The sequence below is a fragment of the Strongylocentrotus purpuratus genome, unplaced genomic scaffold, assembly GCF_000002235.5.
Source record: "Strongylocentrotus purpuratus isolate Spur 01 unplaced genomic scaffold, Spur_5.0 spur5_scaffold_6, whole genome shotgun sequence".
NCBI classification, from domain to species: domain Eukaryota; kingdom Metazoa; phylum Echinodermata; class Echinoidea; order Camarodonta; family Strongylocentrotidae; genus Strongylocentrotus; species Strongylocentrotus purpuratus.
The window spans coordinates 42,547,306-42,572,845 of NW_022145612.1; the positions used below are offsets into that span (position 1 = coordinate 42,547,306).

General features: G+C 37.6%; 2 protein-coding genes across 2 annotated transcripts in view; both read left to right on the forward strand.

Moving 5' to 3' along the window:
- The first annotated feature begins 3,731 nt into the window (after positions 1 to 3,731).
- Positions 3,732 to 15,848, forward strand: LOC583948 (HMG box-containing protein 1). The gene is made up of 9 exons (XM_030972448.1): positions 3,732 to 3,882; positions 4,790 to 4,859; positions 7,892 to 8,147; positions 10,586 to 10,881; positions 12,247 to 12,567; positions 12,957 to 13,101; positions 13,551 to 13,841; positions 14,769 to 14,922; positions 15,471 to 15,848. The coding sequence occupies exons 2-9, from the start codon at positions 4,799 to 4,801 to the stop codon at positions 15,477 to 15,479; spliced, it is 1,533 nt and encodes a 510-aa protein (XP_030828308.1). The 5' UTR covers positions 3,732 to 3,882; positions 4,790 to 4,798; the 3' UTR covers positions 15,480 to 15,848.
- A 5,685-nt stretch (positions 15,849 to 21,533) lies between these two features.
- The window catches only part of LOC752605, a 43,614-nt gene continuing 39,607 nt past the window's right edge, over positions 21,534 to 25,540 (forward strand). The window contains exon 1 of the mRNA XM_031000012.1: positions 21,534 to 21,608. Within this exon, the coding sequence (XP_030855872.1) occupies positions 21,534 to 21,608 (75 nt within the window). The remainder of the gene's footprint in view (positions 21,609 to 25,540) is intronic.

The following is a 25,540-nucleotide window of genomic DNA, read 5'->3' on the forward strand; positions in this document are numbered from 1 at the left end:
GGAAACGCCAAAATGCAATGCCGAACCTGTTAAACTTAAAAGGTGCCCTTTTGGGGGGATTTTTTTGTGCAATATCAGAGCTTGGAAAACACCCCTTGCTTAAATTTGAAGGAAAACTTTGACGACACTGTATAGCTGAAAAAGACACCCTTTTGAAGCTTTTTCTGGACGCGGGTGCGTAGGCGCTATACAGCTTGTCATGTTGGGAGTGATCCCCCAGCGTGTTCTTGTACAGCCCCCCGATTCTTACTCACAATCACATGAAAGAAGCATGACTGTGACAATGTATAAGTTAACTAGAGTTTAAACATGATAAAGAAAATCTACATAAGGCTCATACTCCTTTCGCGAGGCATTATTCCCGAGCCCGAGCCCTCCGACGTAGAAGCTACCCAGTCCAGGCCAGCGCCAGGCCGATGAGCCTGGCTTCGTTTGCTCTCGCTCTCCGTCAGAGCCATGAATAGGTCAACAAATAAAATGAGTCACACGTTCGTATCTAAGCACGCCCCAAAACACTCACGTAGCAACACGTTTTCACTCATTGATACTACAAAATTCACTTGAATTCGTTGTTTCATACAGAAATTCGATCTCACATAACAAAAACAGTGATTAAAACACGTAAATACCACAAAATTGTTGATTCCTGGAACATCTTACCTCTCGATACACCTGTAATATGCACATACGGGACCTTTAATTGATAAACTAGCATTCCGGGTCGATGATTGGCTAATTCATGTGACGCGCACAGCATCAATCAATATTTGAGCCAATAGCTTTCAAGCAATACGCAAGATGTAGAAAATTGTACATGTTCGTTCGGATCCATATATCGGAGACCCCCCCCCCCCCCCCCCAAAAAAACAAATAATAATAATATAATAATATAATAATAATGAACATTTGTATAGCGCCTTTTCTACAAGTAGATACAAAGCGCTTAATTAACATATACAATGTCAGTGGTACTACATGATTGTATTAATAGCAACAACTTCTAATAAAGGGTCTTCACGTTTTGTTCTCTAGCTGTTATCGCAGGGGCCAGGGGCCGAGGGGCAACTGAATATAGGAGTCTAATATCACAGAAGATAGAATATTATCAAGGGTCCGTATGTGACAGTCGTCCCCCGACATTCTGAAAATGCCTAACAATTACTATATGCATGGAAGAGACAAACAAATATTGATACAATGCACCTACAAAATGCTTTTTTCTCTCACTCCGGCCATGGTTACTACTCGACCTCGGAAAATAACAAATAAACATGGGTCGAGTGTGTATCTAGAATTATTTATTTTACTTTTTACCTCTTACAGTTTTCTTTGGTTTTCTTCTTTATGTTTGTATACTTATCTTGTCAATATCAATGTATTTCTGCCCGGGGAGGGGGGGGGGGGGGGGTACACACATATTAAGGCATACGGGGTGTGCCACTCTAATGGGTCACTTTTGCACACAAAAAACCCTATACATGGGATCCATTTTTCAACAAAAATATCCCTAAAGATGGGTCCTGAAAAAACGGGCTTCACTTTGATAACCACCCCCCCCCCCCCCCCATGAAAATGAACCTTAAAATGGGTAGGGGTTTCGAGGGTTGAGCACATCCCTGTCACCGTCCAAACCGAATCTGACTATCCCCCCCCCCCCCGATTTCATGGCCTATCTGTACGTATTTGATATATTGTTGGGCTTCCTTAGATAGGCCATCTGAATCAGGCGCGGATCCAGGATTTCTTAGGGGGGGGGCCCAAATTTGAAATTATGCGAGCCAAACATTGGTACGTAATGGTGACACCGGCAGTGGCGAATTGAGCAAAAACGTTTGGGGGGGGGGGGGGGGGGGGGGTAGGCAAAAAAATCCGCACCACCCCACTCTTACATGCAGGCCCCGCTGAACGTTTCTCTAAGTAGGTGGGGGGGGGGTAGGTATTTACGATCAGGTAGAGGTGAATTGGCGTGGGGTCTATAGGGGCAAAGCCACTGCGGGGTCAAGGGAAGGAGCCCCTAGAACCTCAGGGAGTATAGGCATTTAATTACGACAAAATGAGCATATTTTGATACCTTATTTGTGACACTGGCAGGACACAAATTGGTCTGGGGTCCAGAGGGCGGAGCCCCCAGAAGCTCAGGAGTTTTATACATTAAGTAACCGACAGATGAGCATATTTTGATACCTTATTTGTGACACTGGCAGGTCACTAAATGACGTGGGGTCCACGGGGCGGAGCCCCCAGAAGCTCAGGGGTTTTAAGCATTTTATAATGGTCAGATAAAGATATTTTGATACCATGTTTTGTCAAACTGGCAGGTCACTATTTTTTCTTTCTTTCGCCCCCCTCCCCCGAACTACAACTTGTTGGCGGGAAAATTGCGATTGATATCCCCTTCTTTTCTTTTCTTCTTCGATCCTCTTTTTTCTTTACCTTTCCTTCCTTCTCTCTTATTTTTCGATGGGGGGGGGGGGGGGGGCGGGGCGGGGTTACAGCTGGGAGGCAAGACCCTTTTGGCCCCCGATTCATCCTTCTTTTTCCCCTTTTCTTTTCTTCTCCCTTTTCTTTCGTTCCCTTTCTCACGACTCTTTCCCTTCTTTTCCTTCTTCTCTCTATCTTTCTCCTTTCTTTGCGGGCCGGGGGGGGGGGGGGGGCAAGGCCCGCTCGGCCTCCTGGATCCGCCACTGATCTGAATAACTAAATTAACTCGATTTATTATTATTTTTTGGGGGGGGGGGGGAGGGATGTTTACAGTAACTGTTTGACCACGCATGATATCTGCTCGGTTAGTTTGAAATTGGCCCATGAATATTTATTAAAAAAGAAGAAAAAAGGTGCCGCCCCTAGCTGCCAGTGTTTAGAGTCATTGGACTTAATACTAATTCTTTGCTATCCAGCTTCATCGGATGAGATCATGAGGCCTATATTGCATATTTACTACTTTGTCAAATGTTGATGTTCCTGCATGGTCTGTGTACATTGGAGAGCCGCCGAGGGCCGAGGGGGAGGGTCGGGGCTGGTGCAATTAGGGCGTGGGTCGTGGGCCAGATACACAACATATGCATCACAGTTGGTTTGTTTGTCTATTTGTTTGTTTTACCTGACTGCTAAGAAATATCTCAATTGCATCATAATCACATCACTTTGTTTGTAGCAAGACTATATTTGCTGAATAAATATTCATATTTGAATGACACACGCCCTTAAACTAAAACAACAACAACAACAACAACATGTTTATTTATTATTCATTCAGCAAAAGCCTACATCAGGATTAAAAAAACATGGGTATGGAACAGCTTAACTTGATAACCATGGTACGTCACTAACTAACTTCTCATTAGTAATTTCCAGATTGTAAAAACAAAAACAAAACACAAACAGTTCAAAACATGCAAACAATTAAATCACAAACATTGAAGAGAATATAAAAAATGAGGCCTTGCAGTATAAAGTCATGACATAGAAGTTAGAACTGACAAATATCGTTATTAAACTTCTCTTTATTACTAAACCTAACTTAGATCTATGGTTCGATTAAATCAGTAAATCATACGAGATATAGTTTCAGAATAACTATATTCGGAGGGTTCTGTGGTTCAGGGACCCTTGGAGGAACACGCAATGTTTTGGATGGAGCAATTACTAGTCAAACCAATCACAAGCACACAAATTGACAGGTCCCTTTCATTGACCAATCACCTACACGGATTTCGGATATTTGCATACATAGTAAACAAGTTCTCGGTGGTCATTCATGATCATGGCGTCCCTTCCAGTGCCGAGCCAAGTTAGATGATAGCACGAGAGGAAAACAACCTTTGTTTTTCCTGATTCAAGACTTATAATTGCACCGAGAAGCTGAGTAGTACGAACATTGAGGTAAGGGATTCCAAGATTGATGTTGTGGTAGCTGAAATTACCTGGGAATTATCATAAATTGGATGATTTTTAGCAACAGGAAATCTTGTTATTATCGAAGCCATTCATTCAGTCAGCTGGGCGGAAACCACATTCATTTACTACATACGACAGTACACACACAGCTACACGTAAATTCCCGGGTACCGTGCCGCTTGCGTACGTGCGTAGATTGAATGGGATGGGCTGTTATTAATTTCACACCTACAACTTACAAGAATTAGAAGTAGATCTAGAATCTAGGCTAGTTTAAGATAGTTTTCCATTTAGATTAGTGATTTTGCAGTGACCAACTGATCGAGGGTGTAGCACATAGGAGATCTAGCCTACATACATTCGTTTGAATGACACATTTAAGAGGAAAGGAAAAGTAGGGGAGAAGAAGAAAAAGACAGAAGGAGAGAAAACGGCACCCTGATGCATGTGCATTTACTTTCAATTTAAGATTCTTATGTTGAAAATCATAATTAGATCAATTTGTTTGTGTCATATTAAAGCCCCCCCCCCCCCCCACAAAATATAAATGACTAGACTAGAGGATAGAATATGCTTACTGCTTTCTTATAATATAAATGACTAGACTAGAGGATAGAATATGCTTACTGCTTTCTTATATTATATCAGTCGGGTAAGCACTAGCACCGTCCAAAGTATACATCAGACTTCAAGAAACATTTGCCATCAGCCCGCAAGAAATATCTTGAGAGGTAGGCTGCTATTGACATCTAGTTCTTACCATATCTAAAGGAATGAAATACAATGAAAAATAAAAATAATATTAATAAATGAAATCAGATAATATTAAAGAATTTAAAACAAAATTTAAGGTGGCATGATATAATAGTTTGTTTTTTATTTTCAAATCTAGGCAGCAGCCATGACAGACAATCAAAAGTTTCTTGCAGATAATCATCCCCACCTTGATTGCAATGCTAATGGTAAGTTATGGAAAGTGAGAGGCCTATTATTTTTTCAGTTGACACTTCATATTTTTATTCCTCAAGGAATGAAGTTGACCGGGCGAAAATTTCAATGTTAATTAAATTTCTATTGAGGAAGACAATTTTGTTGTTGTAATAGTATAGATTCTAGTAATTTTGATGTCGGGAGGAATATATATCTAAACTGACATTTAGATTATGAAAATAGGTCATCACAAGTTTACATCAATTTTGTTTATAAGATAATTCAAACTGTTAATTGATAATCTTCATTGACAATTTATGCATCAAATAAAATCATTAAAGGTAATACAAAGTTTTGGTTAATTTTGAAAATTGGGTGGATAGTGATTCTGTACAATTTTGATATAGTTGGATGCCCCTGTGGATGTATTATACGCACTAGAAAACTTAGCCCCTAAAACACTTCTGCTTTTGAGAAAAATTGAATATAAAAATTTACCGGTGCTCCCGGTAAATTTTGATAAAATTTCAAATAGCGCCTAAGGCCGTACGATGGCAACTGCTACCATGAAAAGCTCAGAATATGTAGTTGTGATATATAACTTCCAAACGGGAATAGTTAATCGGTCGATTTTAGTCAAGGAACATTGTTAAATAGCGTAATTAATATCTTGACCTTGAGAGGGAGCAATACAACATAAAGAGTGTATAATTTGCAATTTCATAACTTTAGAATCGATTTCAACCGCGACAATGATCTCTGAATGTTGTAGGATCGCATATGCTTTCATTATGTTCATTTGAACCAAAATAATGACCCCATACCAAAACTTTGTAATACCTTTAAACCAGCGCTCAAAATACACGGGGGCGGTGGGCGATTCGCCCCCGTGAGCTACATAATCGCCCCCGTCAGGTTGCTCACGGGGGCGATTGCAAAATAAAAAATCACCCCCGTGGAATTATAATATAAAGATTTTCTTTTCTGGTATAACTTTAACACGATATTGAGTTTCAATTTTCAAATGAAATGGAATTTAGATTAGCGTGCAAGATTTCTCGTTCTATGAGTAGGCCTATTATTACCGATTCAGCTCACAGTGCAGTGCCGCCGTCAGCAGTGGTTATAGGCCTACTGCGCCCTTAGTAGCGGTACGTGTGCACGCTGCCGCGCTATGTCTGCTGGAGCTGGAGGCGATCGCGCAAGGGCAGAAACATGGTCATGGAGAAGTTTTTCGTTGTGAAAGCGTTAACCCGCTGAAATCTGGTGATTTCAAATGAATAGCAAATAATGAACCTCGACCAGTAAATCAATATTAGGGACCTTTAGATTTGCACGATGGGAACGTGGACTGAAACGTGTGACCTCCTTTTAAGGCAGTGCCAGTGCTTAAAAGGACGTGACATGTGACTGCCAGTGCCTTAAAAGGACGTAACACGTCCACGTCCACGCAAATCTAAAAGTCCCTATTGAGAAGAAGAGGAAGACCAAGATGTCGTGGAATGATATGGTAACATGGGCAGATCTACGGGGGGGGGTTAGGGGTTTAACCCCCCTCCTCCCACCCCCGGCCCCCTTGGGCTGCCAAGTGAAAATGTGATATTAAAGCGGGGGGGGGGGGGGGGGGGGGGGGGGGTGCTGGAGAGGAGGACTACTAATCTATTTATTTTTTTCATGGGGGGGGGGGGAGTGAAGCGCCGTTTTAGCATGACTTTCTTTTTAACTCTTACTTTCACCTATCTCAGATAACCCTAAGTTTTTGGTTGCTGCTTTATATGTAGTTGATAATGCATGATTAAAGTAAAGAGAGAGAGAGAGAACCACCATCATTTTGCAATGGTTCAGGGTTCGTGTAATGTACATTTGAAACCATTTCTTAGCGTCTCAACCCTAACAAAATGGCAAAACTATTTTTGAGGAAAAGCATTATACTGAATTAAATAAAGAATAATAGCTTTATATTGCATGATACTAATACTGATACGGGCTAAAGACAATGTGGTATTTGTTTAGAGGTATTCCAAAATGACATTCTGATAATCAACATTTGTTCTGGTATCATAATGTATATACGCATAATACAACTGATCTTTATGATTTCTTAACGTGACATAGCTTCTTTTCCCCCTGCAAACAAAAAAGAAAACAAGGTTATTTAATAAAAGGATCATGCGACAAATAATCATTGTGATTCAAATTGATGCAAGGATTTTTTTTTTGAATAAGCAATGCTTTTCACCAGAATCTTCTTTGTAAAAACGACTTTTACAAATCTCAGCCATGCAAATCTGCCACTGTGTTGTAAGATCACTTTCAGATTAGGAGAAGTGTATTCTTTAATGAGTATTTTACATTGAATGGAACGTCTCAACTCAGTAAGCATGACTGAGATTTGTAAAAGTTGTTTTTACAAAGAAGATTCGGGTGAATAGCAGTGCTTATTCAAACAAATATTCGCATCAATTTGAATCACAATCATTATTTGTCGCTTAATCCCTTTTAATGACCTTGTTTTCTTTCTCGTTTGCAAGGGGAGAAGAAGATATGTCACGTTAAAGACATCATAAAGATCAGTGTTGTATGCGTATATATTATATACACAGGCCAGTAACAGCTATGTAGCTTGTAAATTTGTAAGAGGGAAAATGCTGATTGGAATGATAATGATGAAATAGCAAATAATTGAGGAGTATCATAGGTACCAATTCAATGGATATTTGTATAAAAAAGAGCCCCCGTCAGTACTAAAAGAGCCCCCGTGAGAAGGCTCACGGGGGCTCTTTTTTGGGGGGGGGGGGGAAGAGCCCCCGTGGACAAAAAATTAATTTGAGCCCTGCTTTAAACATATTTGATGTATACCAATACCTTTCATTTTTTCAAAAGTACCCTATTATTGTTTATCGAATGTTGAAAACAGATTGTATGTGGCTGTTATAAATTGTCTACATTTTGTTCTTGATTTATATACACTGTACCAATAATTCTCTAAAATAAACACATTCGCCCATGCATGCTCAAACAAGGCTCACTTCTCACATTTTTTATTTTATCTCCAATGGCACAGTTCCCAAGCCTTGCCAAGTTCTCAAAATTGAGACTGGTGTGAAACCCATCATGAACGAAAATGCGCCTATCAGTCACATGCATTCGTTGGATGGATGTAATGGAGATGGGGATCACCGGTCTGCTCAGAACTGGCTGACGGAGTTGGCCATCATTGCCACCAGCCCTCAAAGCCCCCTTATGCAAAGGAAGAGTGGGGGCTCATCTGGGAGACAGAGGCATCACTCTGAGGGAAGTGTACTTCATAAACCAACAAGGTAGCTGGATTTTCACTTTTTAGTTTTTCAGCATGTGCTCGCAATGAAATTGCATTTTTCATTAGGTTTCTATCAAGTTTGATCAGGGCTCAAATTAATTTTTTGTCCACGGGGGCTCTTCCACCCAAAAAAGAGCCCCCGTGAGCCTTCTCACGGGGGCTCTTTTAGTACTGACGGGGGCTTTTTTTTATACAAATATCCATTGAATTGGTACCTATGATACTCCTCAATTATATGCTATTTCATCATTATCATTTCAATCAGCATTTTCCCTCTTACAAATTTACAAGCTACAAGCTGTTACTGGCCTGTGTATATACTATATACGCATACAACACTGATCTTTATGATGTCTTTAACGTGACATATCTTCTTCTCCCCTTGCAAACGAGAAAGAAAACAAGGTCATTAAAAGGGATTAAGCAACAAATAATGATTGTGATTCAAATTGATGCGAATATTTGTTTGAATAAGCACTGCTATTTACCCAATTCTTCTTTGTAAAAACAACTTTTACAAATCTCAGCCATGCTTACTGAGTTGAGACGTTCCATTCAATGTAAAATATTCATTAAATAATACACTCCTCCTAATCTGAAAGTGATCTTACAACACAGTGGCAGATTTACATGGCTGAGATTTGTAAAAGTCGTTTTTACAAAGAAGATTCTGGTGAAAAGCATTGCTTATTCAAAAAAATCCTTGCATCAATTTGAATCACAATGATTATTTGTCGCATGATCCTTTTATTAAATAACCTTGTTTTTTTGTTTTTTTGCAGGGGGAGAAGAAGCTATGTCACGTTAAGAAATCATAAAGATCAGTTGTATTATGCGTATATACGATACCAGAACAAATGTTGATTATCAGAATGTCATTTTGGAATACCTCTATACAAATACCACATTGTCTTTATCCCGTATCAGTATTAGTATGATCCAATATAAAGCTATTATTCTTTATTTAATTCAGTATAATGCTTTTCCTCAAAACTAGTTTTGCTATTTTTTTAGGGTTGAGACGCTAAGAAATGGTTTCAAATGTACATTACACGAACCCTGAACCATTGCAAAATGATGGTGGTTCTCTCTCTCTCCCTCTCTCTCTCTCTCTTTATTTTAATCATGTATTATCAACTACATATAAAGCAGCAACCAAAGACTTAGGGTTAGCTGAGATAGGTGAAAGTAAGAGTTAAAAAGAAAGTCATGCTAAAATGGCGCTTCACTCCCCCCCCCCCCCCCCCTGAAAAAAATAAAATAGATTAGCAGTCCTCCTCTCCAGCATCCCCCCCCCCCCCCCCCCCCGCTTTAATATCACATTTTCACTTGGCAGCCCAAGGGGGCCGGGGGGGTGGGAGGAGGGGGTTAAACCCCCTAACCCCCCCCCCCCCGCCTCCAGCTCCAGCAGACATGGCGCGGCAGCATGCACACGTACCGTTACTAACGGCGCAGTAGGCCTATAACCACTGCTGACGGGGGCACTGCACTGCGAGCTGAATCGGTAATAATAGGCCTACTCATAAAACAAGAAATCTTGCACGCTAATCTGAGTTCCATTTCATTGGTTTAAGGTTTGAAAATTGAAACTCAATATTGTGTTGAAGTTATAACAGAAAAGATAATCTTTATTTTATAATTCCACGGGGGCGATTTTTAATTTTGCAATCGCCCCGTGAGCAACCTGACGGGGGCTATTATGTAGCTCACGGGGGCGAATCGCCCACCGCCCCCCCCGTGTATTTTGAGCACTGAGTTTGATATATAATGGAATAATCACTTTTCAGGGAAGAAGATAACAAAGTAGAAAGTCTCTCTCATTGAGGATTTATTGCATGATAGATTTTCTTTCAAATTTTTTGTCAAAACGCCTCCAATTATGGTAAACAAAAATAGAGACCAAATTATTTAGTAAAATATCTTGCATCAAAAATTTATTGGTTGAGAGCTCTTCACGTGACCAAAAATATTTCTACTATTGTAAGGCTGCTCTGAAAAAGAACTATTTGGGAGTAGAAGTACTATATGGGAGTTAAAAATTTTGTTTGATTATTTTTTGTTAATTTCAAAATTTTATTAAAAATACAACTACAAAAATATATAAAATGTTTAATATTTGTTAATACAATTTGTTTTTCTTTTGATGCAGGATATAAAACTAATATACTCTGCCTTCTTTTCGAAATACTGATTAAAACTACAGGCCTCAGTGACTCCAATAGTACTACTGGAGTCACCTCTTGCCCATAGTTTCAACCAGAACCTCTCAAGACATTGTATATTTGTATACTAATTTTTCCATAATAAATATTATTTAATTATCACATACTTTCTGATGCTACACAAGTAGAAAACTTCCTTATTGTGCCATCATTGTTCTGTAATTACATCAAGATCATGACCTGACTGTAACTGCTCCTGTATCAATCTTCTCTGTAGACTATCAGCCGCAGTCAACTCTCTCAACCGTGCCATTCACACCTACGCCAAACCCCCTCGCAATGCTCCACCTCCATCGTTTCTCATCTCATCTTCATCGTCATCATCATCGTCGTCTCACGTCAACGATGAGGATGACTTCATCGATCCCGTTGGTACATGGGCCCCTGAGCTGAGCGATGCTAGGATCACCTCTTCTTCACCCTTCCCAGCATCGCCCAAAGATTCAGAGTTAGCAGGAGGGGGTACCTGGTCACACCCCTGGCCAGTAGCTGTCTGGAAGTGCTTTCTCAAAGGTACTATATCTGTCACTCTAAGACATCATTTCAAGCTTGTGCGTATTTGGCTTGCGTATTGCTGCATATTTATGGCAAGCCGTTTGAACATTTATTCCTATTTCTTGATATCAAGAAATGATTTTCTGTTGCAAAGCAATAGTAATTCTAATAAGAAATAGGAATAAACGTTAAAACGGCTTGCCATAAATATGCAGCAATACGCAAGCCAAATACGCAAAGGTGTGACTGAGGCATAAGACATCATTTCAAGCTTTTGTATTGTTAAGCAGTTTATTAACTTTTTAGACCATTTGAGTGTTGTGGCTTCTTACAGAGGGTTGATTTCATATTTATGTAACACACTTGATCGAACCTGACAAAAACATTATTGATTGATTTATGACACCATGAGCGTGAATAAACCTTGCAATAAAGCATCGAGTCTGAAAGAGCCTATTACTCACATTAGATTATATGTAGTTAGGTGATAGTGATACCAGTGATTTTTAACTTTCTGTAGTTAGAAATCTTGGGGGGAAATACAACGAGTGGGGTAATCAGAAAATTGATGCAATTAAAGAAAAATAAACAAAAGTGGGTGTAGCCACTTGTAAATGTACCTAGGATTTTGGCCCCTGGGCCTCTTGTGGTTAAAAATAGAGATTGTAGTCTTTCTTGTAAACTAGCTGAGTGTGTGTTCATGTAGACATTCTTATACAACAGTCCTAGTTACAATCCACTTCAGTCTCCACTTTGAATCATACCACTTTTGTTTTGGCTATAAAAAAAGAAGTGACTTTTAAAGGGGAATTCCATCCCAATAATAAGCTGTTATTGATTAATAGTATTAATAGAAGCAAGAAAATTTGAGGAACAGAACAGTGAAAGCATAAGCTATGAAAGTTATGAATTTGGAAAGTTGTCGTCTTTGAAACACAATTTTGCAACACTGTGACATATCTTTGAGGTCCTTGCCAATTTGCTCTGCACAGGTATTGCTTTAATTTCCATTTTCGTAGTAATTGATGACGGAATAGATTTGTTTTGATACAAGATACAAGATATTTTATTTGGTCTTTGCAAACAAGTTACAAGCTGCATGTAGGATTGACATTTTTCTTTCTGATTTTTTATGGTACAAAGTAAGTGGGAGGCAACCTCGCAAGATATGTCACAGAGTTGCCAATTTGTGTTTGATTGATTTTAACTTTAAATATTCACAACTTTCTAAATTTTAATCAGATTTCGCTCAAACTTTCACCGACACAATCCTCTCATTTTTCTGCCTCTATTAAAATTGATTAATATCAGGGTGGACATCCCCTTTACTAAGAAAAAATAGGCTCACTTAACCAAACCCTCTATCCCTGCATGTATATTCAGGTAACATGATACGATTCACATCAGGTCCTCGCACAGAGTGGCGGCTCGCCGAGGAGATCGGAAGCAACGAGTATCTAGCCACACAAGCCTGTCTCATCAAGGATGAATCCGGGAGAGGACAGTCCCCTATCTCTGGGTACGCACCTCTTGGATTACGCCTGGTCAAGATAGAGGACCTGAAGCCTAGCGATCCTAGGCTACCCGACATCCATGCTGAAGTCTACGATCAAATGAAATTGACCTTTGACCCTGATGTCAAAGGTCAATCGTGTCTTGAAGCCATCTGCTCTACAGACCATCCTTTCTTTGTGCGCCATAAAGGTAAGATTTTATAAGATTGACAAAACTACAGTAGAAAATAGACTGTTAAGATATTTGTAATAATTTTCTTTCTTTAACCTTGGGAGTTCAACATCACAATCATAATTTATTGATTATATACTTATGGAAAGCAAAATTTCCATAATGAGATCAAGGATAGGATCATTTAATTTTGACTCTTGAGTCGGAATCTTGAAATAGTTTAGCTGGTTTAATTACATTCAAAGTAAATGATTTACTACATGCAACATCATATTCCTTTACTGGATCGCTGTCTATGTGGTATAACTTAAGAAAAACATGAAAAAAACTAATTTCAAACCAATTCTTTGTTTACACTAGGCTTCAGGGTGAATAGTATTGTTTGTTTTTTGTCTGGTATTCTGCAGGTTGGTCCTCATACATACCTTGCCAGACAGTAGTAAGATATGGTATTCCTTGCTCTGAGCTTGAGAGTGGGGATGTGTGCTTACCCCCTTCTCATCCTGATGCAACCAGCTATAAGGAGTCAGATGTACTAGAAAGCTTTAAAAGGTGAGTTAATGTGTGATGTGATTGAAAATATTTGAGAATTGAAGCTCCTCTGCACTAGTTTGGCCAGGAGGGATTAGACCTCCCTACATGGCCACCGACGGGTGGTTATCTCATCAAATCAGCTCTCAATTAACATAAGAAAAAGGGGATCATGGGGGACTAATGGTCACCAATTAGGCATTGTATGCTATAAAGCGGGCACAAGTAGCTATATGTAGTGCAGTAGGGACGCTTTACAAAATATTTTTTGTAGATAAGGTTGGATAGACAGTTCAAAATTCTGTGGATATTTAATAAATGGTGATTTATCAAAGGTCATTGACTCATTGCTCAATTTATATCAGTGAATTGCTCCGCTATATCATTCTTTTGTATTCTTATTCTCCTCTTGAAGTATTAGAAGAAAACTGAATTTTACATTGTTTTCTTATTTACTCTCTGGACATCAGCTATGACCTTACTCCTTCCGACTCTGCGGCAGTTCTTGCCCTTAGCAGCATGGCCAGACACCGTAAGGATCTAGAGAACAGCCCAACGCGACAGATCCCATCGTCACCGGTCTCCTCTTCCTGTCAGTTATCTCCTGGAGGTAGCGCTAGCGCCCCATCATCACCTTCCAAGGGGATGAAGAAGCTCCAGCTGGTGGACCAGAAGGGCAAGAGACCCATGAATGCTTTCATGCTCTTTGCCAAGAAATTCAGGCTGGAGTACACCCAGCAGCATCCTGATAAGGACAATAGGTAAGTAACAGACATTTATGCATGAAGTTACCATGGTTTCTTGTCAACCCTTTACCAGCTCTGGCCCCGTCTTATAAACAGTTGCGATAAATCGCATTGATTGATATCTATCGCAACTATGTACATAAGAAATAGGGGACCGCAAACTTGTGATTGTTTAGAAGACATTTGATTGATGTGAATTAATCAACTCTTCATTAGACGGGACCCTGGGGGGGGGGGCGGGTTCACAAATGACAGTTTTTGTTGTAAGCTACTGAAAGTCTTGCTTCTGATTGGTTATCAAGAGCTGGGTTTGTCACTGATTTTTGTCATTTGTCATTGAAAAAAGGCTTTGTGAAACAGGCCTTCAATTGAACAAACAGGGTGTTATCACAGTTGACATTTGTCACACGTATAGTATGATATACTTCAAACAATATTGCTGTTCATTGTTTCGATTCATGGTGAATCAAGAATTTAGGTCTGGAGGCTGACTGCAACCTTCATCTAAGCTAAGTAGTTGTTTTTAGAGCAACTATTAAGGAGGGAGTTGTCTGGGTGTAATTCTGCTTTGGGGTATTTATGCAGGGTAAGTTGGATGGTAGTTGTCTCAAAGAGGGGGGTAGTTATCCAGAAGTAATAGCCATTGTATTATTTTATAATACAGGACACTGTCTTATAAAGAGTTGCATTGATCCAAATCAATCGCAAGTCCTCCAATCAATTGAAGTTTGCAGTTTCCTATCTCTTGTGTACATAGTTGCTATTGATATCAATCTCAAATAAGTTGCGATTGATATCAAATCTTTGTAAGACAGGGGAAACAAATGGATACCCTTTTTTAGAGTCTATGCACAATAGCATTCATTGGATAACGTCCGAAAGTGCGATGCTAAATGTAATCCCTATTTTGACATTACTTTCTCCGATAACCTCCCATCTCAGAGCCATCAGCGTCATCCTTGGTACCAAATGGAAGAAGATGAGGCTAGAGGAGAGGAGAGTGTTCTCTCAGGAGGCCAAGCATCTTGCTGATGAACACAAGAAGATTCATCCCGACTGCTGGAAGAGAAAACGAGCCCACTCTACAAGCTCTGTGGTAAGTAATCACAAGTTCTTCTTTTCTTCTCTTCTTCTGCGGTAGTCCAGTTATGGTCGGCTAAAACTTCGAAATGAACATGGGTTTTACGTAGTACTTAACAAAAAAAGATATGTTACACTATATAATTAGGTTTTTCGGAAGAAAGCAAATGGCAGTGTAATGTTTATGCATTTTTAATATTCGGTTACATGGTGTAACTTATTGAGAATTGAGATTTCAATGTAATTAATAATTGTTTTTTCTTTTAACCACACAGTGTAACCTGTCTATAAAGACTACCCAAGGGAGACAAGAGTGGTCTTTATGTACATGTTCCTTTAGTACATGTTTCAATGAAAAACCATTTTCAAGGGAAACAAAAGAAGTGGTCCCTGTAGGCAGGTGGTCTCTAAAGCAGGTTTGACTGTATATGTAGTTTGGCCAGAAAACTCGAATTTGGGTTAAAGCCCATAAATTTGACTAACTTTTTAAATTAAATTAAATTAAATTCATGTCAGACCAAACTCTTAGCATACTGTTTTTTTCTTTGTCCATCTTTCTTTCAGCATTCTTGACAAAGCTAATATGCTGCCACCCAGCCATTGGTGCCTATTACTGCAGCTGATTGATGATTGACTATAGTATTTCAGCAATCTCTCAGGATTATCACCTTTATGATGGAGTCAAACTCATAGGAATATTTATAGATGGACGATTATATCCTGTGAATATCTGGGGCTAAAAGCTCCAATAAAGATAAATCTATATATAGATATATATATTACCACTCAAAGGAGGCAAGGAAAGTGGTCTATATGAGCAGGTGGCCTTTATGTAAAGGTTTCAATCAGAACACTGTTTAAGGGTTTGAAAAGTGGTCTTTATCAATCTTTTTTCAGACTGTCTGTCTTTTTATACACGTCTCAAACAGGAGAAATGATGATGAGAAGACACTCTGTTCAGAGGTATAAAACTCTTGTTTTAGGCCAGTGGTCTTTCTTTACCGGTTTTCACTAAGGCAAGTTCCACTGTTTTGTAGATGTATGAGCATCAGTCCCTGAACTCATTGTATTTTCATGATAAGATGTTTCGGACATATCACCTCCATGGATGACGCTTGCAGAGTGCTTCTTGTATTCACCTAGCATACAGAGATTATTTTCAAGCATGGTTGTTTTGATATACTTGTATGTATATAGTGTTATTGGCTGTGTGATGATGTTTTTTTTCTTTATGAAAGGCTGAAATATATAGCAGAAATCTCTCTGTAATACAAAGAATTCACAGTTGGTAATTCTAAAAAAACTGAATTAGGTGAACAGGTTTATGTTATTAGATTCTTGGGAGATACTTTCAAGACTGCATCTTGAATATTAAGATGTATGATGTGCTCATAGACAATTGCAAGGTTCTCGGTATTTTACATTAAAAGGTGTTTGTGGAATATTTTGAAGGTACATATTTCCCAAACAACATAACAGTAAGAAAGAATAGAATGGTAAAGAAAATTTTATATGTATCTTGGTACTAAGCAGAGATGAGTAAAATCCAGTGACAGAAGGTGAAACTTGAAATAATTAATGAATTAAGCATCGTAAATTCCTCCTGAATAAAGATGTATTCTTCCAGTACCGCACCATTCAAAAGCATAGTTGATGGGAATATGCATGAAGTGTTTGCATATAAAGGTGATGGTAATTCAGCATTTGTATCAGCATTTGTATCAGCATTTGTAGAGGTGTTGTGGCCTAGTGGATATGTCGATGGACTGTGGATCACATGGTTGGCGGTTTGAGTCCCACCACAGCACTAATGTCCATTGGCAAGACATTAATCAACATTTTGTCACTCTCCACCCAGGTGTTAAACGGGTACCCTGTAGGATGCGAACGTTAATTGGGTTGAATTGGCATGTGTGCGCTAGTAAAATGGCGCATGGCCAATATACTACCCAGGGTGCGTAACGTGTGCAGTATAATGTGAGGATTAGAAATTGATTTCAATGACCGGGTTATAATAATTACAATTAGTAATGTACTATTAAGCGCTATGCAAATGAGGCTATAATCAGTGTTATGCAGTGAAAGTTTGAAAATTTAAGTACCAGAAGTCATGTCAACACCACTGCAGATAGCTTTAATGGTGCGATACAGATTTTTCTAGTAAATACATGTACCGTTATATGCCACTATCTTGTAGTTGCCTAGCCACATGGTACCGTCTCTCTATTCTGCATTCATATAACTTCATTGTGGTTCAAGGTATCAGTTGACCCATCACCTCATAGCATTTCAGAATTACCTCTGTGTTCCTCACAAATCTCATTGGTGCCGTTTTTACATGAGTGCTAAGAATATTAAGTGTAAGATAAAGGTAAGCAAAGACCCTACAGGTAAATTTCGGTTTAGATGAAAGAGTCTTTCTGGGTTTCAAAAAAGATAATCTTGCCAATACTAGTGCCACTTTTTATGTGAATAATTCTTTTTTTTATAACATCAAATTTGAGCCACTCAGTTTATGGTAACAGTTTTGTTTTGTAAATTTTATTAAAAAAACATGTTTTCATAACACTCCCCTTAGTAAAAAAAGAAAAAAGCAGAAGATACTTACAGCATTACGCCTCAAATCAGAAAACTGTAGTTTTTAAGTTACTGTATTGATTGATATTAAGAATTCAGTGGTCATCATTTATCTTTTGGTTCTTGACTGTGACTGTATTTTGTTATTATATATTGGCAAAGTGTATTTTTCATACTAATGTGTGATCTTTACCTAGAATTTAAGACCTCTGAAATAATGTCATGCCAGTATTTTGTTTTACCTTTATTATTGAATTGAAAGAATTAAAGCAAAATGTTTTCTAATATGTAATATAAAACTGTAGGTGTAGATAAATTGATATTTTGAATTATATCACTAAAATTATTTATCTAATGTATGTTGTGTGTGAAACCTTTGAACCGACTAGTACACTTTTGATTTTAATTAATTTTTAGAATTAATGTACACATGTATTTGGAGATATGTCAGGACCTTCACATGTCGAGAAGCAAGAAACGGATAGTTTAATGTGTGATACCTGCTTTACCGGTATTTGTATTTCATCATGTTTATGCTAGAATAGCCAAAAGTTAAACTATTTTTGAGATGACATGAATGAATGAGAATATAAGTTTATTTTGAGAGATATCAATTCAATAGCTCCCATCTAAAAAATATTCTCCACCTATATATAAAACATAACTTAAGAAAGAAATTACTTTGTTTCTTAGCTATTAGCATCAACTCAAGCAGTAGGGAACATGTTTAAGCTTTTGTTGAAGTTGTGCATACCAGTAATTGGTATGTTGTTAAAACCATTGGATAGTAGATTTTACAGCTTTATGTGCAGTAATTAAAAAAAGATTGATGTTGTGTTTTAGACTGATTGGGGTAACATAATGTTACATTGATGTTTTACTATGATTTATTTTTCACTGTCCGGTAATTCAGTCAGAAACACTGGTGCTTGATTCCAGACACACTTAAAACACGTGATAGAAGTTTGCACTTCATATAGTTTTTCAATTAAATGCAGTTAATATAAACAGAATTATAGCTGAAACATATAGGGAGGCATGTATGTTTATTTACAATTCATGAAGCCTAAATATATTTGATCAGGATTCATTTTTAGTTCATAATGCCCTCGAACTGTCGCTTTCATACGTGGATTATTGTTTTGAAAATGTGTCATCTTGTAAATATATTTGAAAACACTATCAGCAGTAAAAACAGTAAACTTTCTATATTTCAATATTCCTCTACTGTGACGATTTACATTTTTATTGAAAAAAAATAATCAACAAACTTTTTCCTCCGAAAGTATGAAGCTACAGTTACGATCCAAATACAATCAGACACAAAGCGTTTTTTTTTTTTTTAAATAGCCGTTTGTTGATTACATACTGCGATGATGTATTTAATCTCAGCAATTTGCTGTTGTTGTTGTCATGGAGTGTATTGACCTCTCGAAGTAAACATACCGGGGTGCGTTATTTGTATAGAAATATATGTTATCATGTTGTCTGTTTTTCAAAGAACGTTTTTACTATATTCTGTTGATAAAAATTTATAAAGAGTTTTTATATATTATGTACATTAAACATTTGTCGTGAGGTTGTCATGAGCATGGAAATAAAATTTTATTGCATAGCAACTGAAACATTTACGGATACTATACCTTTGTATCATGATTAACGTGTCGTTTTCGTGAATCTTGTACATTACTTTACTTTTATGACGGATAGCTTTGTAGTGTCTATAAAAAAATGTTTTTGTTCATTCATTACATAGTATTGACCTGTGTTGATTTCAATTTCAATGACACATTAATGAAATGAGGTCACAAAATCGCTTTCTCAAACTCTATTAGATGCACTATGCTTTTGTAGCCGACACTAAGAGTTGACGGTTGTAAATTTATTCATCGCACCTAAATCACACGGGCAATATGATTTCCTTTTTATACAGGATTATAACCCAACAACAAAAAAATCACCATTTATAATTCAAATAGTAGTCATCAGATCAATTACAATGATGATGAATTACATATAAGCAATGTGATGGCGTCGCTGGAAGATTTTTATTCGAAGGGTGGATGGGATGTCGAATTAAGTTTGCTGTCTAGTTCAAATATATTTTTCAAAGAAGGGAAAACGGGGACCAGGTCCTTATAGCATGTATTTTACTTACACTGCTTACATTTATATAAGCTAATATACAAACAAAAACGAACATGCAAGGAGTACAAACTACAACATTATAAATTGCCAAGTGAGGCAGTTTTCACCGCCCAATATGGATATTTACAGATATCTTATTCGATACATTTGATATTCTATCGGCAACTGTGAGGCTGTGATCACCGTTCAATTTGTAGACGCCCGGGTCGCCTCTAATATAAAAAAAATTGGCCATACTAACAGGAAAGGGGGCGTTCCATCCCCCAACTATGCCCCTAGCTGTTCAGGATTGTCCCCTTGCAACCCCCAATAATCGATGTCAAGCGTCTGCCCCGTGCCTACCGTCATCAATGTTGCTTCCGTTGCCTAGTACACTCCAACATCATCTGGGAAGTTCGACACCTGCTTCAGTCCGGCGTCACCATGACAACCAGTCACAACCGACTCTCGGTGCGAGGAAGTTGGATTGGAAGGCACGGAGTGGGTGCTTCATCACTTCGTATCGCTTAAAATACTGGAGTGAGTCTCTATTGACATGGCAACGCTCATGTGTTATGACCTTGCAATATATGTTAACGTAAGTTATTGCTTTTTATATCTTTAAACATAGATGAAGTAATAAATAAATAGAAACCTTGTTCTATTTTATGATAGGGAGACTGCTTTAATGCAATAAATCATAACCAAAGTATATATTAGGAGTAAAATAGTTTGAAACTCATGAATTAAACTTTCTTTTCGATTAATATTTCCCCGACCTGTCTTTTATGAATGAGGAAAGTGGGGGTGGGGGGGGGGGGGGTGAGGGCGTGGCTCGCATCAATATAAATATATATTTTGATATATCATACAACTATTTCAAGATGTCGGGCGAAAATATTGTACTTCTGCCTACTAGAATGAAAATAACGCACGAAAGTGACTAAAAAGATTTCAAATGAAGATTTAAAAATGGGAGTTGCTAGGATGGAATGGAATAAGCTATCGAGTCATACATAATTTTTTAAAGATATATCTCGTAATTTGTATTGTAAAGAAGATGAAAGTGAAGACTGGACAGGCTTGACTTGTGGGTCGAGTAATACTTGTCTTTTAATCCTATAATATTGTGTGTAAACTCCCGTGTATGTTCTGATGTAAAACAGAATCTTACAAACCAAACCTATTTCAGCTTCAACAGTTCATTTCATTTCAGTTTATTAGTTCTCACTTTCACTGCCCTTGTATATTTTGGGTCAACATGAAACATATGGTGCCTTCCCATCCATACACATATACATGCATGTCTCTTTTGGATTAGCTTTTCCTTGGGGCGAATCAAAATCGTTAAACTCAACAATTTCATGTTGACTCGTTGATAGCATGTCCCATATAAACGGGAGGATAAAGTGCACTTTCACCAATTGTAAATTTACGCCAATCAAGGAGCCGTATGCGTACGTTCGAGTAAAAAAAAACCTGCAGGTGTTTTTAGGTGATAATACCCATTAACTGTGTAACGGATTTGTGTTTGGCGCATTGCTAGCTTGCTAGGTATCTGCATCGCTTGTTTAGGGTTATCCGTTTCTACGGCGATATTGGATTTCTGGCTGGATCTTTTATCACTAATCATGACAGCTACTCATTTGCGATTAAACAAAACTAAGCTGAATTGGCATCAACTTGTAGGTACATCACTTAGCGCATTAATACAACGCCGCGACTCTGGCTCTGTTTAAATGAAACCTCGTTAGAAAAAAAGTGATTCTGTCGTTTTGTCGTGTTCTTCTTTCCACTGAGATTTTAAATGGAATATACAGAGTCTCACTGAGGAGATATTTGGAAACAGTTTTGAATGAACTGCTATAATTTATGAAATGAAATGAGAAAGAATTTCACTTTAGGGTGACGACCATTGTAAAAATGGAGGAGACCTTGTCAAATGCAGACCATGAGAAGGCAACATTTTTGAAGAATACGACATTAGTCGAAATCAAGGTAAGTACTTAGTACATAATACGTCTATAAAACAACCTTGATACATTTGAAATAGTCGCTTGAATTTAAAACCAATATAAATAACACTTCATTCGGATAGTTGTTCTTGAAAAACAGAAACAGAAATAGGCCTATAGAGATATTTGTTTGTTTTCAGTTCAACTGTTTACCATTACGCTATTTCTGAACTGGTATGTCCTAAGTTGATTGTCTACTGCATGTCTATAATTTCATATTGAATGTTTCCGTACGGAATAAAATGTTTTGTAAGGTTAATAGGAAGAAAATTTACGTTACTTTTTGATATTATCTTCAGAGACAAGTTTCTAGGAATGTCTAGAAAGAAAGATATTGAATGCTGGGGCAATGGATATATTGATAAACGCAATGGAAAACAAAATCAGATTATACAGTAGGCTTGCGGGTGCACCATGTGAGAGAGAGGGAGGATTATATCAGATTATATATTGTATTTACGATAAATATTAATACAATTATACCGTATATACATTTCAATTGTTAAGCTGATGAAAATAAATTAAACACTAGAAATTTAATTCGTCATGGGGACGAATTAGGTGGTCTGTCTTCAATTCTTATGATCATGCTCATCTTCAATTTAATTACCCCATGAAATTATGTTAATGTAAAATGATGTATTTATTGTATTAATATATGAATTGATGAATGAAGTACTGATAAACTCATGAACTGATAAATTGAACTGATGTAAAAGTGAACTGAATTGATGAGCTAAACGGATGAACTGATGAACTGAACTAAACTGATGAGCTGAACTGATGAACGAAATATTGAGCAATTATGATGATGCATAATTAAGTAATATTGACTGCCTTCTGGGCAATATGACGTATATCGCCTGAACCTAAGGTGAGGATGATATATGGCAAGTCGTATTGCCCTGAATTAGCCAGTAAATATTACTATTATTAACCACATCAGATATCTAGAGCAAACAAGAAACTCTTACTATCTTATACTATCTTATCAATTATAAATTACTATCTTATAAATTATGTAGCCTACACTCCACAGGATTTCCTAGCATTAGAAGTTGCAAAAACATCGTCAAACAAGCACTGTGCATCCAGTGCTTGACGAAATTTCGATACACTGCAAATAGTGTGCAAAGGGTCTGATTGTGACGTCACAATAGAGTTCGTGCATGGTGCGCATTACATTGTCATTGTCACCAGCAGCTGGTGCGCGATGTTATTTACAACTGGCTCGATTATTTCTCACTAGTTTGACACGCAAAAAATTGTGGGGTCAACTTGCATCCTAAAGAGCTATAATGTATTTTGTATAGGCATGTTTTTGACCATATATGCTATGTATTACAAGAGCTCGCACGCACAGACATTTACCTTAAACGGACGCTCATTTCCGTATTAATGGTCATAAAGAGATAAACATGGTATCGAATTGATCGAGAAAAAAAATGGGAAATACTATGATAGACAAAAAATGACTATTTAAGGTTGCGTTCGACCATTACGAACAAGAACGTGCGCGCAAATTTTTGCGTGCGGAAAGGTGTGCGCACGCAAAATTCTCGAAATGCTTGAAATGGCCTAAAACGTACTCTAATTTGATCAAAAAGTGATTATGAGCATTTTTTTTTTTTGCGCGCACCGACGCGCGGACGGACGCGTACGCGCGCGTTAATTGACCTTAAGTTGACCGGACGGATATTGACCATAATCGTTATAAATATGAATGAGAAATAATTTACGGTTATGAAGATATGATCATGAGTTGATTCTCAGAGCACTTCACAAAATGGCGCCTGGATGACGTCACGATATATTGATGAACTTGAAAATGTTCCTGTCACGTCTTAAGAAGATGACCTATGACTGTGTTAAATTTGAAAGAAATTGGACGGTTCAATTTTGAGTAATCGTGCACACAAAAGAGTGGTCACAAATTTATTTTAATTGAATTGTGTTTTTGTACAAATTCAATTAAAATACTAGAAATTGAATTCGTCATGGTGACGAATTAGGTGGTCTGTTTTCAATTTTCATGATCATTGAAAAGTCAAAAAAGAAAAAAAAAAAAAAAAAAATTGTTGGAGACGCCCGGACTCGAACCAGGGACCTCGAGGTCGGAAGTCAAGCGCGTTACCGATATACCAAAACATTTCCTATAGAGAATACACGTAAACGGAAAATGAAATTCTCAAATCCCACTTTGCAAGTGAAATATGAGCATGATCCCGTCATCTAATCGAGAAATAAATGGCACACTTGTGATAGCTTATTGTCTCAGCTACAACATACTCAAAGCTCAGCGTAAACAAAGATAAAACGACAGAGATATTGCTCGCGACAGACGAGAATGTAGAATCCAGTTTTCAGAAAAAGTCATGTCCCATAGAGAATACACGCAAAATGTGAAAAATTGACATGCCTCCTTTAATCGCGAAAATACGCCATGATGCCCTTGTCAAAATGAAATATCGTGGTGACTGCATTTGTAGACAATATTCTCAGGTAGAACATATCAAAATTTGGAAGAAAATTAATCAATATTTACAAAGATACAATCAATTTTCCAAAAATATGATGACGTCATAATATGCAAATTGAAATTTTGAGTTCGGAGGCCATTATGATGACGTCATGAGTCAATTGAGGGTCAAATGAGACATGAAATCATATCTCCAACTCATGCTTTTTCTAACCATGATATAAAAGTTGGGGTCAATGGACTATCTGAAGAGCTATTATGATTTTTAAAATGGCATGTTTTTCATCAAATTTGCATTATATTGCCCATAGCAGCACGCGCGGATTTTGAACTTTGACGCGCGCTCACGGCCTTATGAAAGGTCAAGGGTGACTGAAAAAAAATGTAAATTGTCATTTACGGTAAGAGGAATCTATATCATGTAAAAATTTTGAATTTGACCTTTTCCGCGCGCTATGAGCGCGCGCAACGCGCGCGGGGACACTTACGGACGGAAAATTTTGAAATGCTTAAAATGACCTGATTCGTACTCTCCTTTAATAGTTAAGTGATTTTGAGCATTTGTAAATTTTGACGCACGCGTACGTGCGCGTCGTGACCTTTATGTGACCTTTGATGACATGACCTGTTGACCCTTGACCTGAAGTATATGTGATATGAATATGAATGACCTTTGCTTATGCATCACGAAGATATGATGGATAACGTGATTTCACAAAATGGCGCCTGGATGACGTCACGATGACCTGATGACCTTGAAAATGTTCCTGTCACGTATCATGACAATGACCTATGACTGTGTCAAAATTGAAAGAAATTAACACAACCGATCTTGAGTTAATCGATAAACAAAAAACGGGAAGAAATAAAAATAAAGAATAATAAATAAATAAATAAATAAATAAAGAAAGAAAATTCTGACGAAAACAATAGGTGGTCTGTTGACAACAGACCACCTAAAAATTGTGCATGTTAAGGGCCTTCATCCTGTAACTGAGGAAGGTCCTCTTTTCTTTTCAACCCCTTTAACAGATGATGTACACATACAGTGATGCAAGCTAATTCTTGCGAAAAGTACCGTATTCTTCACAGAGCTATAACGAAATATATAGTAACACACAAGGACATAATATTTTCTCGAAAAACACGACTAACTATAGAAGGAGAAACAATTTTTATTTCGATATTAGAACTTTTCATTACCCCAAAATATTAATTTATTACAAGGGTTCCGTATTATATAGTTCTTTATCTTCATGATGACTTCAATAAGGCTTTTTTTGTTAAATACACGACGCAAAAATTCGACAGGAAAACAACAAAAACAAACAAGCAGCAAGAACAACATACACACAAAACAACAAACAACAACATAGGAAATAAGTCTTTTCAATTACCATCTTTATTGGTAGTAAAATTACTATTATCATTATGAT